At 47.0% G+C, this 3,777-nt stretch overlaps 1 protein-coding gene across 1 annotated transcript; it reads right to left on the reverse strand.

Annotated features, from left to right (window-relative positions):
* Positions 1-312: 312 nt before the first annotated feature.
* LOC127782987 (uncharacterized) lies at positions 313-2,830 on the reverse strand. The gene is made up of 3 exons (XM_052310283.1): positions 1,945-2,830; positions 1,029-1,178; positions 313-936 (listed from the first exon to the last, which is right to left on the reverse strand). Exons 1-3 carry the CDS (start codon positions 2,806-2,808, stop codon positions 628-630), a joined length of 1,323 nt encoding a protein of 440 aa, XP_052166243.1. The 5' UTR covers positions 2,809-2,830; the 3' UTR covers positions 313-627.
* Between the last annotated feature and the right edge of the window lie 947 nt (positions 2,831-3,777).

Consider the following 3,777-nt stretch of genomic DNA (forward strand, 5'->3'; position numbering starts at 1 on the left):
TTACAAAAGTTTTTGAATAAGATGAAAAGGTCAAACGTGCTAAAAAGTCAACGGTGTCAAATATTTAGAAACGGAGCGAGTATATATTTTGAACCAAATCGTCAAACGTGAAAAGTGCTCCTGCTAGTACCCAGTATTAATTGCAACATCCTTCAAAACTCTAGGATACATTGACAGCATTTGAAGATCAAGGAAAAAAAGAGACGCAAACATTTCTAGCAAGGCATATTCACAGCTCTTTTTCATCATGCTAAATCAGCCTGTCATTCAAAAATACCAAAATGCTAAATCAGTGTCAGCCTGTCACCAAATTATAGTGTTCAACTCAAAAAACCGTCCACTGATACAGTGAAATTCTATGCATCCTGCCAACAGAAGGAAAAGTAGCAGCTGTATGTACAACAGCCACATCTAGAATGTAACAGATCAAAGTTCAAAAGCTATGCTTCCATAACAGAAAGGTGGACATGGCAAGGACAAGAGGTACAACACTCTGTAATTCCTCAAGAAGGAAAACAAGCAGCTGGTTGCACAAGAACAGCCTCATCTAGAATCTAAACAGTAGCAAGTTCCGAAGTATTTCTTCCATAATGCGAAGGCAGCATCAAAAAGGACAGGATGTCTAACTTACGATCCGTCTTGTGTCACTTTTGCTGTCAACAAAAGTTGGGGTGAAGCCTTTTGGCACTCGATTAACTCTCTGCATTTATTTTCAAACCATTCGCTCTTTCCATCATCATCAAACATAAAAGTGACAGCAAATGTTTCAAGAGAGCCTGCTTTGGACAGTAAAAACTTCATAAAGCACATTTGATTTTCGCGGTGCTTGGCACCAGTCAGGGACACATGTTTGAGGCTTGCAAACAAGTCACTGCTTATCTCTGAATTTAGGGAGTCTTCATCAATCTTTTCTTTATCCAATTCTGTATCAAGAGTCTACAAAACAAGGCCAAGTTTCAATTAACTCAATTGACCAAGAGATGTCTTTAAATTGAACATAGCAGTTGAAGGTGTGAATCTAACATTACCTGAATTTCAAGGTGCTCAATATGCGGAGCAAACTTCAGTAAAGAATCTATTGATAGAACACTTGAGAGTTGGCCAAAATCTATGTTCAGGCTGGCTTCCCTCAGATTCTCAAACTTGCATGTAATTCCCTCCAGCATATTAATGCTGAACTGAAAGTCATAAGAACATTGTTAGGCCTGACATATGTCCATGACGCAAGTTTACATTGAGCCACTAACCAAAGAAATATGCAAATATTAGGACACCATGATCTTGTAGTTACGAAGGTTCTTCTTGGACCTTCATTTTCAGAACCTAAGAAGCCATATTGTCATAAATGTTGGCATTTGCATCAGAGTACATGTCTTTAAATCACATCTGCCAAAACACGACATACCATCTCTACAAGCTAACTAGTTTCACATTCATCAATTCAGTCAAATTGTAATTAAGTTGCTCGCAATGACCAATTTAGTCAAATAGTGTGAAGCTTGCAAGGGCAGTAAAAATTACTTCGAATCGAAACACAAGTTAGGTCATTCCAACAGCCTTAATCTGAGCATAGAAATACCAGTTGTTCTTCCAATTAAGGGAACTTAGCAGTAAAAGAATAGTCCTCTGACAACTATCGCAACCAAATTTTAGGAGAGAGATCGATCACTCCTCAGAACATGATGACGTATGTATCTTTATACAAGTTCTGAAAATAATCAGTTCAGGGAAATGACTCATGAACTTAGTATAGCAGTTGCAGTGTTAGTGATTGAAACTCAGAGGAAATGCAGAAAATAAGACATAAATTGATGAGCAGTAAATAATGTAACTAAAAAAATTCATAACTGTGGATGAGCATGTACATGTGATTCAAGACAATGTAATGGTGATTGGAATTCAACGAGGTATTCAAATGATCTGATTCTGACGTTCCTCATCGACCATGAAACAGAGCTTATTGACAGTAGAAATATTTTGGAAAGCGTCAAGGAATTCTTGGGTTCCGAAGACGCAATCGAATGAGATGTACGCATCCTCGAGCTTGGGGAGCGCCTCTGTGATTCGGCAGCCGAAGTCGACACCCATCGGCATGGTGACACTGAGCTCCCGGAGGTTGGGCGCTCTGATGGCCCACGGGTCCACCACGACCGCGCCATCCATGGTACCCAGGTTTGACAACTCGAGCACGGCGAGGTTCTCTGACGCGAGGATGAGGTATTCGAGCTGCGTGCCGGCACGGGCGTACGGGAGGGTGACACCCACGAGGTAGAGGCGCTCAAGGTTGGGGAAGCCCGGAAAGCCCGGCGGCGCCGCCGGCATGTCGCATTTCTCGAGGCGGAGGCTGACGAGTTCGGCGCAGGAGAAGAGGGCGGGTCCGGGAAGGCGCGGCAGATCGTCAAACGAGAACTTCAGGCTGAGATCCTGGACGCCCTTCCGCGCCATGGCGCGGAGCCAGCGGGCGGCGCGGTAGACGTTGCGCGTGGCGACGCGGGCGCGGAAGCCGCGGATGGGCGCCGCGCACCGCCACAGGGCGCGGGAGGAGGAGACCGAGGCGGGGAACTCGATGCGGAGGTTGGCGACGGACTCCCACCGGCGGCGCCACGCGCGGGAGAGGCAGGAGGTGCGGACCAGCTTGTCGAAGGGGAGCAGCACGAGGATGCGGTCGTTGAGGATGTCCGACGGGAGCGCCATCAGCATGTCCGTGCGCGTCCCCGTCGTCGCCGGCGGCGGCGGCGGAGGCGGCGCCTCGGCCGCTACTCGCTGGCGCTTGGGTGGCGACGAGTAGGCGAAGCCCGAGGTCGCCATTGTTTTGGCGTGGAGGTGGAGGTGGCGGTGCGGGCGGTGGCTTGCTGACGACGATATGACCCAACGGCCTTCTTCTAGAACCTATTCCAAGATATTGATTTGGTTGTTGAGCACAGGAGAAAGTTTATTTTTGAATCCTGAACAATTGGGTTCGCATTTATAATCCGTCAATGTTTCATGTTCGATAGTTACATGTTTTAACGTGTGTCTTTACTGTGTTTACCTATCTTTTCTTCACTATATATAGCGTAATATTTCACCGGTGGACAACTGAAACATTTAACCACCCAATTATTTTGGAGGAGATCGGGCGTGGATTTGTAGTTTCTATTTTATTTCAGCCTCGTTTGTGTTTTAGTCATTCAATTAGTTCTATTTATGCTTTGGTAGAAAATTATATATCCAGCAACCTTAGAAAATACACCGAATCTCTATCATGGCTGCATCGAGCACTACCGCAAGCGTCTGGCCTCTCCCCTCTTCCCCGCCTAAGTGGCAAGCACCGCCACCACTAGCTTCTCACAACTTCCTCGCTACGGCGAGACGACGAGTGCCACCACCGCCGTTGGCTGAGAGCCGCAAGGCAGAGAAAGCCGAGCTCGGTGTTGGGCGGAGCAGCCCTGACGCGGTGTCATCGAGCTTGTCTCGGAGTAGAGCAATGATCGGACGGGGCAACGCAGAGTGGCGACGGTGACGACATCCTCTCACCTCTCCTTCTCCCCTCCCGCGGCCACAAGAATCGAGGCATGAACTCGGCGCCACCATCAACGCCTCTTTCCTCTAGGGTGTCTAGGACAAGCAAACGGATACTAAGCTCGAGCTCGAGGATGCCACCGGATCTGGCAAGCGTATTTATACTTTTGGAGCAAATGAAGTATCGAACTGAAAACTATAGATTGCAAGGATTTAAATCTCCGGCTATAGCTGTCTCTATAGCTGGAGATAGATGCTAGAAAACGCAGCAGCTAA

This window comes from Oryza glaberrima, chromosome 8 (genome assembly GCF_000147395.1).
Source record: "Oryza glaberrima chromosome 8, OglaRS2, whole genome shotgun sequence".
Classification (NCBI taxonomy): Eukaryota; Viridiplantae; Streptophyta; class Magnoliopsida; order Poales; family Poaceae; genus Oryza; species Oryza glaberrima.

Bases quoted from the DNA above. Each gene is read 5' to 3' on its own strand.
- LOC127782987 (XM_052310283.1), bottom strand. From the start codon at position 2,808: ATGGCGACCTCGGGCTTCGCCTACTCGTCGCCACCCAAGCGCCAGCGA. The intron at 1,179-1,944 runs GTCGATGAGGAA...TATGACTTTCAG, and splicing joins TCAATAAGCTCTGTTTCATG to TTCAGCATTAATATGCTGGA. The intron at 937-1,028 runs GTAATGTTAGAT...CTTGTTTTGTAG, and splicing joins TTGAGCACCTTGAAATTCAG to ACTCTTGATACAGAATTGGA.